Source organism: Cydia pomonella, chromosome 3, assembly GCF_033807575.1.
Source record: "Cydia pomonella isolate Wapato2018A chromosome 3, ilCydPomo1, whole genome shotgun sequence".
Lineage (NCBI taxonomy): Eukaryota > Metazoa > Arthropoda > Insecta > Lepidoptera > Tortricidae > Cydia > Cydia pomonella.
The window spans coordinates 1515727-1534836 of NC_084705.1; the positions used below are offsets into that span (position 1 = coordinate 1515727).

At 38.2% G+C, this 19110-nt stretch overlaps 1 protein-coding gene and 1 long non-coding RNA gene across 2 annotated transcripts in view; one reads left to right on the plus strand and one right to left on the minus strand.

The window, feature by feature from the left end:
• The window catches only part of LOC133515749 (uncharacterized), a 182562-nt gene that overhangs the window by 39968 nt on the left and 123484 nt on the right, over positions 1-19110 (minus strand). The window lies entirely within an intron of this gene.
• Positions 1067-16996, plus strand: LOC133515733 (heterogeneous nuclear ribonucleoprotein H2-like). Its single transcript, XM_061848301.1, has 8 exons — positions 1067-1947; positions 3161-3289; positions 4250-4414; positions 6233-6371; positions 10180-10343; positions 12297-12430; positions 13499-13606; positions 13703-16996. The coding sequence occupies exons 1-8, from the start codon at positions 1830-1832 to the stop codon at positions 13817-13819; spliced, it is 1074 nt and encodes a 357-aa protein (XP_061704285.1). The 5' UTR covers positions 1067-1829; the 3' UTR covers positions 13820-16996.

Consider the following 19110-nt stretch of genomic DNA (forward strand, 5'->3'; position numbering starts at 1 on the left):
GATCGTTATTAAAATTTAGTATTGTATTGCAATTTTAAATAAAAAAAATCCCTATAACGTATTTATGTAAACTGGATCTTTTCCGTTGATTAATTTGCTACTATGAAACTATACCTGGAGTAAATTATCAAAAAAGATCCCAGTAACTTAAATCGACTTTGATGTTTGACGCTAAATATAAGAACAAGTTAATTTAAACCTGCAAAAATGATTCAAACAGTTTGAATGATTTCTGTTATCTTTCCTCATCTATTTAATTTGTTTATGAATTACGATCCAAGTCGACATATATAGCAAAAAATTCAAAAATAGCCTATCATAGCAGTAAAACTGCCTTTTAGGTTAAGTATAAAGTTGTTTAAATTTAAAAAGTCAGCCTAAAGTTAATATATTTAACATGAATCGTTTTTGTTGTTTACTGACACACCAATGCTGGAATAACAAGAATTCCACAAATGTGATCCAAGTTTGCTGAATCGTTTTTGTTGTTTAGCTAAAGTATTTACACATCGTCAAATTAGTTTCTCAAAAACGATCCAAATGGGTTGGATCAGTTTTATTGATATATATTTAGGACGAAAAGTATTCATTGCATTTTCTCAAAAAGATTCCAAGCAGTTTGGATTTTTCTTGTTGAAATTTATATAAACCAGTCCTGTCACTAACATAATTTTACAACAAGGTACCAAGAGTATTGAATACTTATTGGTGAATATCATTTTTAATCTTTCATACATGGGGGATGGTATCCGATGTCGATTAAAATATGAAAACGCTATGTGAGCTCAGTGCTTTTTTGCTGAATGAAAATATACACATTAAAGGCCTGCCTGGTATACTTAACTCATGTTTTGGTATTTTTGTGGATTGGATCCTTTTCCTTTAACTACGTCCAAGTCATGTTGGGCCAAATCGCAAACGCCAGGTGGCCGGTTGGACGCCCTAAGCTTAGATTTAAGAACTGCTGCAAGAGGGACTTGATCTACTTCGATATTCAACCACACAATTGGGAATTTTGGCCTCATTTCAGCCTGAGTGAAATGAGGCCAGAGTGGCATCGAAATCTCAAAGCGGGTGTAGACAAACATGACAAGGACTGGTTAGAGATCCTTAGGCAGAAAAGACTCCGCGCTTCTACTAGACCTCCCCCCTTGGACTCTCGTCATATTTGTGATTGCTGTAGCAGAAGATGCCGCTCTGGTATTGGACTCTTCCGTCATCGCAGACGTTGCAATCAACCTCCCCGCAACACCTGATTTTACCCAACGCTGCAACAATCATCTGCTATAGATGTTGTGGCCAATATATATATATACATCGATTTTAATGGCGGCGACCTCGGCTATCAATTTGTTTCCTCTCATGAGCTCTTATGTGGCTGACCAGGCTAACGTACAACCACTTGAACTAGGTTTATTTATACCAACTAAACAATAATATCAGGGGCTATCATGCAAAATTTGAGGGGTGTTCATACACGTACCATAATTTTACCCAGTTACATTTTGAACGTTTGTATGGGGTATCATATTTTTTTCTCGACCTTCCATTGTGTCTTTTTTTGCAAATCTGTATCATAAATTAAATTTGATGTTGGCAATTAGCATCACTACTTAATATCGATATCCGCGATTCATCGTCAAATGCGCCTCACTATCGAAGTGACGTTCACGTTCACGCATGCGTGCTGTGATGTGATGGCCGACGACGCCAAAATTTTCTAAAATTAAATATCATTGGCGGCTTGACTACCGATCGCGTACTTGAGTTACTTGAGTATTGCTTTTTGTGCATAATATTGAACTGTTGGTGTAGTTTTAGTGTCGAAAATGTTGGGGTCTGGCGACGGCGGCAACATTGTTAAACTGAGAGGCTTGCCTTTCTCCACGACCGTTGAAGATGTCCTCGACTTTCTCAGCGGCGTCAACGTACTGAACGGAAAGGATGGTGAGGCCTATTTATACCAAAATAATACTATAATATTTGCCGCTTGTCTATTTATTCTGTTTAATTTACCGATGATAGTTATTAATTTTTTTCATTGTTCTTCGTACGGCCAGAAACTAAGACGCCGGCGACTTGTAAAAAGTGCGCATAACATGGTACTTATGCATTTAGGTATTTTGATTTTGAAACCCGCCGCGCTGTCTATGATCCTTACAACTTGTAAAAATAGCAGATCAGATCAGATCAGCCTACGTGACATACAAGCCTTGCCTCCGGCTTGTATGTCACGTAGGCTGATCTGATCTGACACAGCTGTCGGCATTTAAGCTTTAAGATTGATGAGTTTAGCAGTCAGCGAGTTGCATAAAAATCTCAGGAATAGCCTTATAGCTTTCTGCTTACGGACATTTCATCTTGTAGTTTATTTTATTATCTTCCTGTTATTAAAAAAAAAACACGGAGGGAGCAGCCTCGCTAGTTATTTATTTATTCATTTATTAGAGCTTAGTTATTCTCAGCCGAAAGACGTGCACTGCTGGACAAAAGCCTCTCCCAAGGATCTCTACAATGAATGGTCAATTGCTGCCCTCAACCAATGGTTTCCCACGACTTTAACCAGATTGTTGGTTCATCCAGTCTGGGGCCTTCCCACCTTAGACATTCTACAGAGAATTTTGTAGTTTTGAGACATATATTTAAATTTTATTTTATTTTTCTATTGTAGACCCGTTTCGGGTAAAAGCCTCCTCTGGAAACAGCTGTTCCTACTGACTTTATCATTGTTACACTTTGTAATTATTTAGCGAGCGGATGTCCTCACTTTCTAGAGCTCTGGGGCTCTTTCCATTTGCTCACCTTTCCTGTCCACCTCCTGTTTTTGAGGCTAGCCACAAGCTTCGCTAGTAGTATAGTACAAATGTGTCTTGGCCAAGGCAGCTTGCGCCTTTTCTTTGGCTCCGGCAAGGCAAACATGCTCACTATAAAATTTACACAAGTATGCTGCCGTGCAAGTGCAGATGTTTGTCTTGCTCTTTGTGAACCTTAAGTATATAGCACTTGATGCTTTTGTTGCTTGACTGGTTTTTAAAAAAGGTGTTTATCAATCTAATATATCTACATACAAAAAGAGAAATAGCTGCTATATACCAATACCCATTTAAAAACTATCCGTGTAAAAACTGTATCATAGCTAATGATTGAATTTTCTTGCCAGGTGTCCATCTTACTGAAGTGCGGCCTGGCAGGCCCTCGGGAGAGTGCTTTGTGGAAGTCGAGACTCCAGAAGATGTTGATGAAGCTCTGAAAAAGGATAAAGAGAATATGGGGAAGAGATACATTGAAGGTAAAGTTATAAGACTGACTATTTTCTGGTATTGCTATAAAAATTGGTTTTAGGCAGGTCTTTGATGGTTTTAGACATGTCATCTCATAGGGGAACTGGCATGTGAAGCTGAAAGACTATCCAGACTATGAAAGCTAAGCTATGATTTTCAAAAAAAAAAATTATAAATACTACACAGGTTGAGCTGCTTAGTTCTCAATGCTTTCAACAACAACGGCAAATTGTGACACAGAAATTAACAAACGTAAGCGGCTCTTTATCATTTGTCAACATGCCTGTCACATTCTAACAAGTATGTAAGTTCGAAAGTGACGGGCATAATGACATGCAATAAAAATGGAACCATGGCACTGCTGACTCAGTTTTTGATTGATTAAATCAATCAATCAATCAATCATTTATTTATTTGCAATAATAGGACTATTCAGGTACAATGTGTATTTTGCTTGCAAGCAAGCTTGCAAATATAATGTGTCAAATCTAAGCATTGAAAAATAACAAAATTGAAATTAAGACATTAGCATAAATAGTTAGAGACTTAGAAAAATTAGGAAAAAAGTCAGTCAGTCGCCATAGAATAATAAAAATAATCAGTAAAAATCAAGAGAAAATATATATACATCATATAATATATATATATATGAATTTGAAAATAATTAGAAAAATTTGCATAGTTGAAAACAATTAATATGTCAATATTATTGATACATACTACGGGTTACTCATTAAATTCTAAATATTTTTTAATGCTATAAAAACATTTGTCAAGCAGCCAGTTTGTTAATTTACGACTAAACTCATTATCTTGCAACAGCTTTGAATGCTCTGTTAATGGTTAAAAATTTGGAATGTATTTATCATACATTTTTGGATAGACCTACAGAAAAATGTGAACATGAGATTTGTTTATGACTCTTGTTTTTATGTATTTAGTTTAAATAGACAAATATTCTCTTTCAGTCTTCTCCACCGACCGCCAGGACATGGAATGGGCTCTAAACGCCATGCGTCAAAGCGAAAACGGCTTTGGCAGTCTCCCCCACGTGACTGACGATATGGGCATTGTGAAGCTCCGAGGCCTGCCATTTGGCTGCTCCAAGGAAGAAATAGTCCAGTTCTTCGATGGTAAGTTTATTGTGAAGACATGCTGTTAAATATGATTGTTTGGGGTAAATCTTGTAATGTAGGGGTGAAAAGGTTTAGTCACAACTCAACCACTTTAAATTCAGGGATACCATTTAACTGAGACTTCGCCTTCACGTGTGTAACAGTAAGGATAATACTTGTCTGTCTTGCTGTCTGTTTTTTTTTTTATTGCCACCGAAAAGTGTCTCAGTTCACTGGTCATGTCCTTAAACTAAACATTACAACACTACTATTAGAACGATTTTAATTTGTATGTATCAAAAACTGTAAAAGAATAAAAGAAAATATGTGTATTGAAAAATAAATACATATTTGATTGATTGATTGATTGTTCTATAGTTCGTTTTTTTTTAGCATTAGAAAGAAGGTAAGCGATTTTGACGTGTCTTTTTATTGAAAAACACTTGAAAAATAGGACAGCAAATATGAAACATATACGATTATTTACATTATTTTGCTTTCATAAGTATAAGTTACTGATTAAAAAAAAGAGCTTTTGAATAAAAAGACATGTCAATATTGTTTACCTTTTGTCTAATGCTAAATAGTACATTCATTATATCCAAAAAACCGACCCTACCCGTGAATAATCAGTTCTTGGATTTTTATTCGTAGGTCCCTCGGGGGGTCACTGGGAGTGTAGATTCAAATGAAATTACCCATTTCATGCCGTAAAACGTGGAACATAGGAGATATAGATAATATTTTGAATTTGTCGCGTTTTTCAAGTTTAATTTCCAAAATATCGATCCTAGAAGAAAAATTGTCAGGACCAAACTTGTAGAAAATCAAATTTCCTACAATTTTTGTCCTCACGGTTTTACTGTAAAATCAAAAATGGCCGAGTTATACAAGAAAAACTGTTTTTCGAATATACACAGGAGCCTAATTCAGTCTACTTTTTGAATATACACTCCCAGTGACCCGAGGGACTTACGAAAAAAATCCAAGAACTGATTATTCACGGGTAGGGTCGGTTTTTTGGATATAATGACTGTACTAAAAATAAACGAACTATAATAACATTCGAATTTGTTATAATATGAGTTGTAACAAAACACTAAAATGTTCCGCAACATCTAATTTCGACTGGGCATGCGAAATGTTACGCTACATTACACGTGTTTCCGCCGTTTGATATTTTTATACCTAAAGATTTCTCTTTGGTTCTCACCACAATTCGCAGCTAAATTAAATTACTTTTACCTAAAAACTCGCGTCTAAACAGATCTTTCGATCAAAATTCCGAACATAACTAAAAATTTACACACACTAACGACAAACCTTTTCACCTCTTAATCGAAAACAGCAACAACACTTTTATAAGTTACAACGATGTATGCACGTCACTTTTATAACAAACAAAAAAAGTTGTTCCTTCAAAAATGTTTAACCATTTACTGTAAAATCTTATGACAATAATATACAGCTCTAATCGCCCCATCAAGAGATCACACATTGTCAAAGATACGTGAAGTTTTTTCTTGGCGAAATAATTAGTTCATTATGGATAACACATAGTTTTTTTCTTATCATCACAAACTTTTACGGGAGGGTACAAAAACACAGTTTTGCCGTTCTGGGAGGCTATCGCGAACATCGAGAATCGAGTTCATCTTATTCTTGACAGAAAGGCAAATAGACGAGCCCCGATTTTCGACGTTTGGGGTACCTCTTTGATATCGAAGAAAGTGCTGTAGTAATGTGAGTCGCAGTTATTCTCAATGCGCGCCAACCATCGATGTAACTTACACTAGTGACTCCATGATATAATCTGATTACACACTGTGGGCTCAGGGTTGAACGTCGCTACTGACGGGGTGCATTTGCTTTCGGACGCCACGGGTCGAGCCTCCGGAGAGGCCTTCGTACACTTCTCAGACAAGGAGAGCGCGGATCAGGCGCTATCGAGGGACAGGGAGAAAATAGGACACAGGTGGGGGGAATGTTGTTTATTGCTGTCGGGTTTGGGCCGTGAGGGGGGTGGTCATAGGGGGGTTTAGACGGGTGTGTGTTTGGCCAAGTTTGAAAAGCTGAGTGATACTGATACTTGCAATGATAGCAAAACTCCTAGCTAAGTTTTAGTGGCCTGGTGATATTTGGGTGTCGTTGGCAATTTTTTTAGATGTTCAAAACTATCCAGAACGCAGAAGTAGGAAAGAGAAGGAAAAATAAGTCATCCTGATTTAATTACACTTCTATTTTTACCTGATCATATTTTAATGGGTTCATATTGTTTAAATATGTCGAGCTGAGAAGCAAAACTGTTAGATAAGTGTAACAAAACACAAACATAAATTATTTACTGCTGACAGTTGTGACACCAGACATAAAACATAATAAAATATTAACTTTATGTCACACAATTTAAAGATAATCCGTTTGTCTCAGGAATCGTGTATATTTTGAAAGCATATCAATATTATTATGTAAAAAAATTGGCATGAATACTGTCTGCCTTTGCCAAATGGAAATCTATTGAACTTATATTTATAATACCCGGATAAAAATATACTGTATCAACAAGTTTTTTCAAGGGGTAGGCTTAGGTTTTAGAGAATACCATCCCCCATTTACGAGCACAACCAAACCACGACTACAGTATTGGTGTAGTGGGTTATTCTTGGGACCCTCTTAACTTGGACCCTTGCTTTACAGAACTTGTATGTTTTATATTTATTAATTTTATTACACAACATCACAAAAGGAAGCTACAGAAATGGGGCGTAAATATGTTTAAAAGGAAGAACTGATTATTATTCTTTAAAGCAAGGTGGCCAACATATTGGAGTTAAATTAGTTAATATATGGGATGTATTATTGCATAAAAAGTTGGTTTAAATTACTGCACATGTAATGCTGCCTAAGGAAGTAATTGCGGTGATTTTATTAGTTTCTTATGTAACTTTTTTTATAAGCATAAAGAAAAGACAACGGTTTTCTGAGCTTGGTATATAACTTGGCGGTGTATGTGATGATTTTCTTGTTTTGTGGTAGGCCCACTGTAAACAAACCGCCTTGATGCATAAATGACAAATTTATTCTGAACAGATTAATGGTGAAAACTTGTCAAACAACTGTTTAAGGCCCAGTATGTATAAGTTACTCTATGGTTTACAATATGTGCTAGTGCTGCACTCTGGCGGCAGAACATTGCAGTAATACCCCCTATTTAATTAAAAGTCTATATCGACAAGACAGACCTACAATTTAGTACAATAAGTTTTTAATGCGCAGTGTTATGTGCGGCAAATTAACGATTTAATATTTTTCTCCTTTAGTTAATTTAACTAGCAAAATCACCGTAATATCTTACTCCTACGTCTCCATGCTAATACAGTCAGCTGCAGAGATGTCTGACCCTCCCGGTAAGTAAACTTCTCTGCAGGAGGGCCAAGAATCCATTTTATAGAGCTTCTAGTTTACAGGTATAAAATTGTGTTTGACCAATGGCGGGCGTTATGGTCAGACCGCTTTAAACTTGTAAAATTGTAACTTTATAAAATGCGCCGAAGCAACTACAGCTGACTTGTACATACGCGAGACGCAGTATACAAGGCAGCATTACAGTGCACAAGTGATTGGTTGTTGAGTTGTCGAAGGTTGGGCGAGCGAGGGACGGGAGCGGGGCGGCGGCGGGCGGAGAGGGGAGAGGGGAAGAGGAACGACCGGGATTATTAGTCTGTGGTATTGGGTGAAAACAAAGTTGTCTATGACAGCGTTTAGTTTTAAATAAAGGGCGATACTCACGGTCGATCCTGATGTAATGTCGCTCGGGTTTTAGACATGTCAGACGGCGGCGAATAGCGAAATGCGAGTAGTAATGACCGTGGTAAAGTAAAAAACTGCTATCAATGTAAACAGTAAGCGATCAACGACGAATGAGGGCTTCTTTTTGACTGACATCAAGAGTTCGAAAAACTGTTTTCAATTTTATAGTTGGTGTTCCCGGCCCAAAGATCATAAAATTATGACATACAGTTTTATGAAGTTGGTTGTTGTTTTGATAAAGGTTTTGTTCCACCGGAATCTCTGCTACATACTCGAGTCCTTTTGTCGCCGTCGAACTGACATCTACTTCAGAGAGTACATATTTCTCATTCTAACATATGACCTTTACTTGTACGTACGTCAGGTGCGACTGTGAGAGACACCGCAGTTAATTACCGATTTGAATTGTATAAAAGGAAGTGAAATTATAAATATTGCTTATTGAATTGTATAAATAATGTGGTAACTAATTGACAAACATGAAAAGTGATTCAACTCACGGCATCATGAGTTTTAAAAGGTAACCTTGAAGGTAATTTGTCATGTAAATTCAGGCAATTAACCTATCGCTACGTTAAGTATCTCCGACGTTTCGAGGACGACATTGTCTGTCAGTCTTCTCAAGAGACCACGGCGAAAATGCCGTCTCGAAACGACAGAGATAATATAAAACTGAATTATCTGCGATTGTTTTCATTATAAAATATCAAATATTTTCGTCATATCACTGTTATTTGAGATAATTCTGTATGGTCCAACGGTTCAATATGGAATTTATACTATCATTAATATCAAAGAGAATTTGAAATAAAAGTGGATTGTTAAAGAAAATGTTGTAGTCACAATAAATTTACTGCCATCTTTCCACAGCACACATGATTAAAACTTTTAAAACGCCATTTGACTTTGATCCTTATTATTTTAATGATATGTGTTAAATTTGTTAAATATCAAAAAGTGACGCCATCTAATAGATCAAAGGCAAGGGTATGGCAGCATCGTTACGAGCGATGGCGCCATAAACTTTAGGTTGTGCCCGGTAAGATGGCGCCACTTTTGGATATTTAACAAATTTAACACATATCTGTGAAAGAGTAAGGATCAAAGTCAAATGGCGTTCTAAAAGTTTTAATCGTTTGTCGATAGAGGGCAGTAAATTTACGCGGCTACAAAATTTTCTTTGACCATACACCTGTATTTCAAATTCTCTTTGATTAATATCAACGTGTATTCATAACATACTGTTGTGTGCGTGGTGCAGGGATCGGAAACCGGTATTTTTTGTATGGGAACGAAAACGGTATTTTTTCGTTCTTTGTTAATTACTTCATTTCTAATTAGGCAATCTAATAATACGAAGTCGTTATCTGAAAACACAACTGCGTCCTACATTTAGAGTATAAAATAAACCGAAATATATGGTTATTTCGATGTTTTTGCAAAAAACCGGTTCCGATCCCTGGCGTGGTGTATTCGTATTGTATGATACCTATTTTTATAGCACTACGGGGCTTAGGATTATCAGAACGTTGTTCTTCATAAAAAAAAGTCTTCAAGGAAGCCTTGCAAAACTCATGGGTAGCCGATATTAATAATTACGATATAATTGTAAAAGATAAATATAGTAATACGCACGAAACGAAATGTTTTCAAAATAAATATCTGTACTGACTTTTTCGTTACGCGAGCCAAAGTATTTTGACTGGTAATTATCAATAACAAAGTATTAAAAAGTGTGTTATTTTTTGTTTTGTATACAGTTCATCTTTGCCTGTTTAAATATTTTCATAAAAATATTTAAATGAAAACATGCCCGAAATTGTTCTTTAGTTTAGCTAGGGTTTTCAATATTAAAAAAGAAACGGGTGAAATACAGCAATCGGCACTTCAAATTTTCGTGAAGGCTCGCGTATGAAAAAGTCGGTATTCAAACACCACCAAGTACAAACCCTAACCTAACCCTTCCTCCACAGATACATAGAGGTGTTCTTGAGCTCGGCCGACGAGGTGCGCGCGTACGGCGCGCGCATGGAGGGCGGCGGCTTCCGGTCCTCGCGCGGGTACCGCGCCGCGCCCTACGACCGCAACGAGCGCTTCGGCGGCCGGCCCGCGCGCGGCCGCGGCGGCTTCAACAGAGGCGAGTGTGTACTTCTAACGACGCTCACTGGAGTATTCAGTCATTTATTGCCTTCATAGGTACATATTAAGATGATACATGAGAATTCTGATCAGCTATGAACCCTGTAAGGGCACTGCAAAACGTAACCGTAGTCAACTAGGAACCCTTATAGTTTCGCCATGTCCGTCTGTCTGTCTGTCCGAGGCTTTGCTCCGTGGTCGTTAGTGCTAGAAAGCTGAAATTTGGCATGGATATATAAATCAATAAAGCCGAGAAAGTCGTACAATAAAGTCTAAAAATATTTTTTTTTAGTGTACCTCGCCTACATGTAAAGTGGGGGTGATTTTTTTTTGCTTCAACCCTACTGTGTGGGGTATCGTTGGAAAGGTCTCTCAAAACTAATAGGGGTCTTCAACAAACATATTTTGACAAAGTGAATAATATTCGGAGATAAACGCTCCGAAAGAAAAAAAAAGTGTCCTCCCCCTAACTTTTGAACCATAGGTCCAAAAAATATGAAATAAATCGTGGAAGTAGAGTTTAAGTTTATAACGGACATGATCTGTTTAGCTGTTTTTGAGTTATTACAAAAAGTTTACCCTTCATAGTAAAAAAACGTACATCCACAGTTCATCCCTTGGTTAACAATCTACTATACTTTAAGCTCCATTTTAGCTTATTGTGACGGAAAAGTAACTACGGAACCCTACTCTGAGCATGGCCCGACATGCTCTTGGCCGGTTTATTTTATTTTAATGTGATAGCGAACGAGCAGGCGAGCTGCCTGATCGGAAGCAGTCACGTTTGGACATAAGCCTGCTGTGCGGGCTCTAAGGCTGCTGAACTCCCTTCTGTCATGGGCACCAGATTGTGATATGTTTGCAAGTCGATGGACGGCTGTGTATCAGATGTGTCTGCGGTATTGCGAGGTGATGGACGAAAGTTGATTGTGATCTGTTTTTCCTAGTATGTAATCCTATTATATAATCTGAATTGTACAGTGCTTTGGTCTCGACTGTAATGCTGTATATTATAATGTATCAAAAAAAAAAATACCAACATCGAAGGAGCCACTTACGCGTTGCCGACCTTTGAGAACCCTGAATACCCGCTTCATAAAGATTACGATGTTGTAACGCAAAGGATCCTCAGGGGGTAATTCATTCCACATTCTGCACGTTCTGGGAAGGAACGAGCAAGATGCTCGCCTATTCTTAGTGTGCGATGTGTCTAAGAAGTGGCAATGAGTTTGGCATTTCCGCCAACTCCGGCTGAAAAACGTCGAGAATTATTATCGAGTATTATTTTTATTATCGATTGGTGGCAATGTAAAATTTAAGCAATCTACCTATAATGGTTATTGTGTTAAACACACGGACAGGTATAGACGGACGCACAGTGTAAGTTTAGTAACATCCGATTGTCACCCTTCGAGTACGCAAGTACCCTGAGATACACTACACTAGCATCTCCCGAGCGTCGACGTCTAATCAACTCTATGGCTGCTTAAACGTCTGATTAGACGTCGACGCTAAAGACGCTATTGTGGGGTCCCTCTGAAAAGTAAATCGTAAAACAAGCTCCACAAGAATATTGTTGTTGATGGTAAGTATCGCAGGCGGGGACCAACAGACGGTTACTTATAGTCATTTTGGTTGTTGGTCCCCGCCTGCGATACTTACCATAAACAACAATATTCTTCTGGGGCTTGTTTTCCTCTTTTTTAGTGTTCAGTCGGGTTTTAATATATATTTTTTTTATTGATTATTATTTAGTTGCCCCCAAAAAAACATCCTATGCCACTCCCGTGATCAAGACGAATCTAACGATACCTTATACATCAAAATCCGTCAAGCCGTTTAGGCTACAGGAGGCCACAAAGAAACAGACATACATACATACACTCGAAAAACATTACCCTCGTCCCTTTGGCAGTCGGGTTAATATAATAACTATTGTTACCTTTTGCAGGCGACAACTTTTCCGGCGGCTTCGGCGGGCGCGGCGGGTTCCGGCGCGGCGGCGGCGGCGGCGGCGGCGGCGGCGGGCACTGCGTGCACATGAGAGGGCTGCCCTTCAAGGCGTCGCCACAGGATGTCGCTTACGTAAGTACACCACGCATCCCTGTTCCACTGAGAGCTGTCTCTCAAGGTTTCACTACAAGGTGTCGCCTACGTTCCATAGGAGACAACTCCGGCTTTGGCGGATCAGGCGCGTCGGTGGCGGGGGCGTCAGCGGCGGTAGACATTGCGTACACATTAGAGGGCTGCCTTTGTTGATTGATTTATTTAAAATTTATTGCGCAGTAAAAATATTCAGTTACAAAAGGCGGACTTAAATTCACAAGGCATGAAAATGCCTCGTGACATTAAGGAGCTTCCCGTGGTTTTCATCGATTTTGGACAAGTTTTGAGTCGTTACTCCTACATTTGCACTACAGATAGAATTATAAGGCAAACGGCTATCGGTTCTTTAATCTTTTATCTCCATTCTTGTCTGCCAGATTTTGAAAGAAATTAATTCTTATTTTTTTATGATTTTTATAAACATTGTCTAAACAAACACTATTTTCGTTACTAGATTGCTATGAAGGATCTTACATATATGAAATCTACATATTTGGGTTCGTCTTTGACTTCTCAAAAAATTTGTCAGAGGTTTTAATTTTAAATTAATTAACGAAAAAGTTATAGCCAGAAAACCAGTTTTGTGGCCTAAAATTATTCAACTTTGATGTCTAATGTCTCGAAGATAATGAACTTTGAAATAAATATGGGACACTATACTGCTTATGGTCATTGCTGTTAATATGATAAGCTGCAAAAAGCATTAGAAAACTAAGGGATTCAGATCGAAGGTCATTTTTTCTCTGTTTCCTCTTAGAAAGTATCCAGTTAGTATTTTCACGCCGGCTGTCACTCATATAGCTGTTAGACTTACGGACGTTGTCGACTTCTAGATAGACACAATTATCTGCTAATTATATAAAAGTGAATATAGAAAACGGACAAACTCCGTAAAACGCCACGTGCCTCATTATAGTCATTATTGTGCATAAATTGTCACTTTCCTGCTGTTTACAATTTAAATTGTAAACGCAAAATCGAACTTTCCTCACCAGTGCCATAGGAATGAAAACATCATAAATTAAACGTTGGTATTTGTATTTACAGTTCTTCAAACCGATCCGGCCGATGAACATCAACATACTGTACGACAACAGCGGGCGGCCTTCGGGAGAGGCTGATGTCGAATTCGAGTGCCACGAGGACGCCATGCGGGTTGGTATCTCATTATAACAGTTCTTCAAACCCATCAATTGATGAACAATATTCCTTTTTAAATTTATCCAGAAATAAATCGTTTTTTTTTTTCAGGCTATGCGTCGCGATAAAAACAACATGGATCATCGCTACATCGAACTGTTCCTAAAGTCAGCACCCGGTGGCGGCGGCGGTGGCGGCTTTAAGGCTAACCGCAACTTCAGAAATTGAACCCTATTGCCACCCGCTACGGTCTATATTGCCAAATACGCCAACAAACAAACGTAAAAGGACCACCGGCAAACGCAACTTTAGAAATTGAACTCTATTGCCACTCACTATGGTCTATATTGCGACATACGCAAACGGGTAAACGTAAATAGACCACCGGCAAACGTAACTAGAAATTGAACGCTATTGCCACCCACCCACGTTAAAGACCGTAACTTAAACGGTCTTTATTGCCATACGCATACGGTCTTTATTGGCATACGCGCTACAAACAAACTTAAAAAGATCACCGGCAAACGTAACTTTAGAAATTGAACTCTATTGCCACCCATTACGGTCAATATTGCGACATACGCCAACAGGCAAACGTTAAAAGACCACTAGTAAGTGTAACTTTAGAAATTGAACTCTATTGCCACCCGTTACAGTCTATGTTGCGATATACAATACACCGGAAGACATAGAGTCACTGACTTTAATTGTTAAGCCGTTTAGGGCTTGGAGGTGTATTGTCAAAGAAAACTTTGTAGCCACAGTACATTTACTGCCATCTTCCGACACATGATTAAAACTTGAACGCTATTTGACTTTGATCCTTATTCTTTCATAGATATGTGTGAAATTTGTTAAATATCCAAAAGTGACGCCATCTTACCGGGCACAACTTAAAGGTTATGGCGCCATCGCACGAAACAATGCCGCCATACCTTTGGCCTTATCTATCGGACGGCGCCACTTTTTGATATTTAACAAATTTAACACATATCGGTGAAAGAATAAGGATCAAAGTCAAATGGCGTTCTAAAAGTTTTAATCATGTGTCGAAAGATGGCAGTATATTTACTGTGGCTACAAAATTCTCTTTGCTTGAACCGAAAATGGGTCAACAATTAGTCTGTAACCATAGAAGAGTCACTGCTGCACCAAATCCCTGACGGCTCCAAGGCCAAATGTTACTTCAGAAATTGAATCTACGCGCTAAAGACTATATTTCAATACTAACTGCTACTTTTTGAATTATATTACTACGCAACACGGTCTATAATCCTATATAGCCGCCATCGACAAGGCAACGTCGCAACAAGAAATATTCCTGAAGTTATCTTGCGGAATTGAACCCTACTTCTCCTCCCCCTATCTTTTGCCATATATTACGGTCTATAGTGCCGTTCTACGGTCACATCTGAAAATATAGATACGAAAAAAGTGCCAAATACACGACTTTATTGCCCATATATTATGGTAGTGTATACATATTTTTGGCACATTTTTCGTGTCGATATTTTGCCACGATACCGCGGTGTTAAGCCCTCCAAAACCTTCTAAAGATATAAAGCTGACGAGTTTTATATATGATTTAAAGATCAATTCTAATTTATATAATTAAATAGTTACAGTACATATGTATTTTTTGTGATGTATTTGTAAAAAAAAACTTCGCGGTCGCAGTAGACGTGACCCAGATGAACACTTAAAATTAATGAAAACGGGTCACTAGTAATTTACATACAAATGACCCAGTTTTAATGACTATTGAGTGCAACCTTTAAAGACATTAAATTTAAGTTTAGACACGCCTGAGTTATAAATTTTTCAAGTTCCTTTAAGATTACACTATCAAACAGTTAAAACAACAAAGGGAACAGCAAAAAATGAAGTTTGTTACATTTTAGTTTTAGAAGGCAATTTAGACTAAAATACCTTCCAAAATGAGCGATATTTTGTACCGGTTAAGGTACAGCGGTCTAAGCATGGTCGCATTTTTATCGCCTATAACCATGCCTATCACGTTCTAACAAATGGGTAAGTGCGAAAGTGACAGGCATAGTGACTGGTAATAAAAATGCAACCATGCTGCCACCGCAGGTTTCTTAAGATATTTTAAGTTAGATACTGATTTCTTACTCATTTTGTATGTAATTGCCACGAGTGGCACCTTCCACGGCAGATGAACTGTCAAAATAGCTGGGCCCGATTTTATAAATCAAGTTGCAATTTTTCAAGTCATACTGGCAACATCGGTTAAAAGGGCAATGTTGACAAATTGTGATTTGTACATTTATAAAACGAGGCCCTGGTGTGATGGAATATTCCAATGAACTATAATAAGTAATGTAATAGCAAAGATAATTTTAAATAGAGGTTGGTTGTGAGAGTAAACTTTGTAGCCACAGTAAATTTACTGCCATCTTTCGACACATTATTAGAACTTTTAGAATGCCATTTGACTTTGATCCTTATTCTTTCACTGATATGTGTTAAATTTGTTAAATATCAAAAAATGGCATCTAATAGAGCATAGGCCAAAGGTTATGGCGCTATCTCTCGAAACGATGCCGCCATACATTTGGCCTATGATAAAAAATAAAGATCAAAGTTGGCGTTAGCGTTCTAAAAGTTTTAATGTTCGGAAGATGGCAGTAAATTTACTGTGGCTACAAAATTTTATTTTAGGCTACAATCCACCTCTATTTCAAATTCTCTTTGGTAATAGGTACGTTTTGTACGGAAATTCTATAAGATTTGTACCCTTTTTTATTGTTATTGAACGTAGACCAATGAATACTAAAACGCTATTGTAAAACCACCCAACTATTATAGTCCAGTACAATTATGGTCATTATTATTAAGTATCAATACATCTTCATGTGAGTTGTCCGAGTTTTTTCTTCTATTTATGAAATTATTTGTGACGTTCCTCGAGTAAAGGTACCTTATGGCGGTCGTCGCTTACACCGTTAGTAACGACGCTGCAACGTGCGTAATAATGCGGAGCTACGTGACGTAAGCGCCAACCGCCATAAGGTACCTTTTGGAACGTCACATTTTCCCTATAAATATAAGGCATACAATATCCAGCTCATTTCGTCGCAGTCTGATAAGATAAATAAGACAAAACTTCGTGTAACTTCGTACCGGCGGCGACACGAGCGCGCTCGATGAATTATTCTAAGCGATTAATAGCTTTTGGACTTGGATGATGGTTCTAAGGTAATATTTAACACTCGTCTAGTATCTCTTTATGTACTTGACTGTTCAGTAAATGTAATCTGAAGACTAGGTTTGTATGATTTATAGTTTTAAAGTATTTGGTCGAAATTTCATCACACCCGATTTAAGTATTTTATGTCATCTAGCTTTAATCCTAATTTTATAATACATACGATTTATAAATAATGCGGACTTTTATTTGGGTAATCTTTTATCCGTCTATATTCCTATCTAAATATCCCTAGGGCCACTTGCACCAATCACTAATCCGGGGTTAATAGGTTAAATCTGGAGTTACCATGGTTGCCAGTTTAAAAAATAAGGATTAAAATCAAATTGTGTTCTAAAAGTTTTAATCATGTGTCGAATGATGGCAGTAAATTTACTGTGGCTACAAAGTTTGACAATCCACCTCTATTTCAAATTCTCTTTGCTTCAAGGTGGTCTCATATTAATTTGGTTCTGATCTGTCTCTTTGTTACCTTTTCATGGCTAAACATTTGAATCGATTTAGGTGAAATATGGCAACGAACGAAAGTAAAAAGTTTCAGCCCTGAAGACAGTCCTTGAATTATTTTATATTTTGAAATGAAGTTCTCTGGACAAGGGACTGGAAATAACTCTGTCTCAATTCCACACTTGCGTGCTATGGACAGTTAGAACATTAGTAAAAATAGCTCTTTATAAAATACGACGGCTAATAAACGCATTGGATTTATACTACCTAATATACCGACAAACATTGTACGGATCTACGGACTGCGCTAAGAAGGTTCGACCGTGTGGTCGTAGGTACCTACCTACAGAAAGTATGTTCATTGATGTCGTGTAAGGCAATCCAACGTATTGTACATACAATAAAATGTTGCCTGAACGAGACTCGCACTGCCAAAAGTAAGCAGCGTACTACTAAATTTAAAAACACAATACAGTAAAAGTAAAGTAATTTATTAAGAAATAAGTTTAATAGGTATAAACAGATATAGTAATAGTGATTCTTAAGTAATGACAAACAAGATAGTACACAGTGCTGTATTGTCTTATTTGCCATTGCTATTAATATTAATATTACGAAGCGATTTAGATATGGTATGGTCTACTATCTACATCTTTGAAAAAGACACTGAAGTGGCGCGGCCTGGAGGAGTTCATCGAGCGTCTCGCGCGGGTCATGTTTGACCGCGCGGACAACGCCGGCCTGGACCATCTTCGGGACATCGCGCCGCATCACACCACCAGACCTCCGGAGAGGTGGGCTCGGGACTTGCCCCGAGCCCTTCTACACCAGCAGTAGCTGTCTAGCACTGCTCACCACACCACACTCGGATCCAGCACGCCACACACGCCAGCTAAGCTGCCGGTCGCCTTCTCCGCGGCTCCATAACCTGGCCCCGCTCAAACGGTATCACCAGGCCCCTAACCGTGGGGTTGGATAACGATCGGTAGCGAAGAGCTGGCCTACACCAGCTACCCACACCGTCCCCAAAACGACGGCCATATGACCACCCCACCAGTCGGTGGGGAAGCGACCCGCGACAGCCGCCGCAGCCGTGAGGCGGTAGCGGCCCCTCATACCCCCCTGACGGGGGGTATCGACAGATCACTCACGGGGGGTCTTTGAAAATGATACCAAACTTGACTTACGGCCCGATTCGAAGAAAGAGATACGATAAAGATAAGATAACGATAAGTTCTGGTTTAAATAAGTTCTCATTTAGATATCGTTTGTATGTCGTATAATTGACAGACGCAGTTCGATTCGGGCAACCAATGTCACTTTGACGTTAGAAATATCGTAGATAGATCTTATTGGGATCACAGCGGAATCGAAATAAACGTCAATTTTGACATGTCGTTTAGTTACCGATCTTTTAAAGATCTTAAACGTGTCTTAATCATTGTTCGAATCGGGCCATTAGTATCTAAACGACAAGAAAAACAGGGAAGAATAGCTTTGCGATCCTAACCGACCGTAAGAACGCGCATTTTTGATGAAATTTCCATTTTGGGAGAAAACGGTTTTCACTAACTAAATCTTAGCAAATCACTTTGATTTTCATGGTGATCGCTGCAGCATAATATATTCTAGGATTATAAAGGTTTCGCTTTAAAAAATAATACATAGTTTTTATAAAACTAATGTACCTACTTATAGAAAAATGTGATTAAAAACTTTAAGTTTAGTTAGTGGAAACTGTTTTCTCCCGAAATGGAATTTACATCAAAAATTCACTTACGTTTTCGGTTAGGATTGCCAAGCCATTCTCCGCTCTTAATTAAATTATTAACCGAAACTGAAA